This window comes from Piliocolobus tephrosceles, unplaced genomic scaffold (assembly GCF_002776525.5).
Source record: "Piliocolobus tephrosceles isolate RC106 unplaced genomic scaffold, ASM277652v3 unscaffolded_34229, whole genome shotgun sequence".
Lineage (NCBI taxonomy): Eukaryota > Metazoa > Chordata > Mammalia > Primates > Cercopithecidae > Piliocolobus > Piliocolobus tephrosceles.
This window is the reverse complement of record NW_022317898.1, coordinates 1-1,077: the sequence shown is the minus strand read 5'-3', so window position 1 is coordinate 1,077 and position 1,077 is coordinate 1. Positions and strand designations below refer to the sequence as shown.

The following is a 1,077-nucleotide window of genomic DNA, read 5'->3' as shown; positions in this document are numbered from 1 at the left end:
CGTGGTGATTACCTAGTAAGTGCAGGCTGTTGTGCTGAGGATTGTTGGGGGCTGTTATTGGGGGTTCGCCTCCCGTTACCGTTACTCTGAACTCTGTCCCCATTTGTTAATAATTAATTGCCCCCAAGGAGCCTGTGATCCTGAGGCTTTGCCCAGTTAATCAGTCACTGCCCCCAGTCTGGGCAAGGGGCAGTTGGTGAACCTGCTGCCTCCAGAGCACCTTCCCTGGTGTGGAGGCAGCCAGGGACCCAGGATGCTCCGGACCTGTTACCTGCTCTGTTCCCAAGCTGGTCCCCCGGCGAGGGGCTGGCAGCCCCTGAGCTTTGATGGTGGCGCCTTCCACCTCAAGGGCACAGGAGAGCTGACACGGGCCTTGCTGGTTCTCCGGCTGTGTGCCTGGCCCCCACTGGTCACTCACGGGCTGGCGGTGAGCAGTGATCCCGAGGACCAGCCTGGAGGCTCCCCATAGCCTGACGCTGAGCCCTCGCTCTCTGTCACCCAGCTCCAGGCCTGGTCTCAGCGACTCCTGGGCTCCCGGCTCTCAGGTGCATTTCTCCGAGCATCCATCTATGGGCAGTTTGTGGCTGGTGAGACAGCAGAGGAGGTGAGGGGCTGCGTGCAGCAGTTGCGGACCCTCAGCCTCCGACCACTGCTGGCAGTGCCCACTGAGGAGGAGCCGGACTCTGCTGCCAAGAGCGGGTGAGTAGGGAGCCAGGGCCAAGGGAGGCTGGGAGGACGCAGGAAGGGACTTTGCAGGTCGGGACCTGACGCCCGCTGGCTGGGCAGTGAGGCCTGGTATGAGGGGAACCTCGGCGCTATGCTGCGGTGTGTGGACCTGTCGCGGGACCTCCTGGAGCCCCCCAGCCTGGCTGAGGCCAGCCTCATGCAGCTGAAGGTGACAGCGCTGACCAGCGCTCGGCTCTGTGTAAGGACTGCAAAGATGGGGGGTGCCAGGAGGGCGCGGCTGCCCACCAGGCTCCCCTCACCACCCCACCTACCACCCCATTTCAGAAGGAGCTAGCCTCATGGGTCAGAAGGCCAGGAGCCTCCTTGGAGCTGAGCCCCGAGAGGCTGGCT

At 63.6% G+C, this 1,077-nt stretch overlaps 1 protein-coding gene across 1 annotated transcript; it reads left to right on the top strand.

The window, feature by feature from the left end:
* The first annotated feature begins 182 nt into the window (after nucleotides 1-182).
* LOC113222746 (hydroxyproline dehydrogenase-like) lies at nucleotides 183-1,077 on the top strand. Its single transcript, XM_026452360.1, has 2 exons — nucleotides 183-427; nucleotides 503-1,077. The coding sequence occupies exons 1-2, from the start codon at nucleotides 254-256 to the stop codon at nucleotides 701-703; spliced, it is 375 nt and encodes a 124-aa protein (XP_026308145.1). The 5' UTR covers nucleotides 183-253; the 3' UTR covers nucleotides 704-1,077.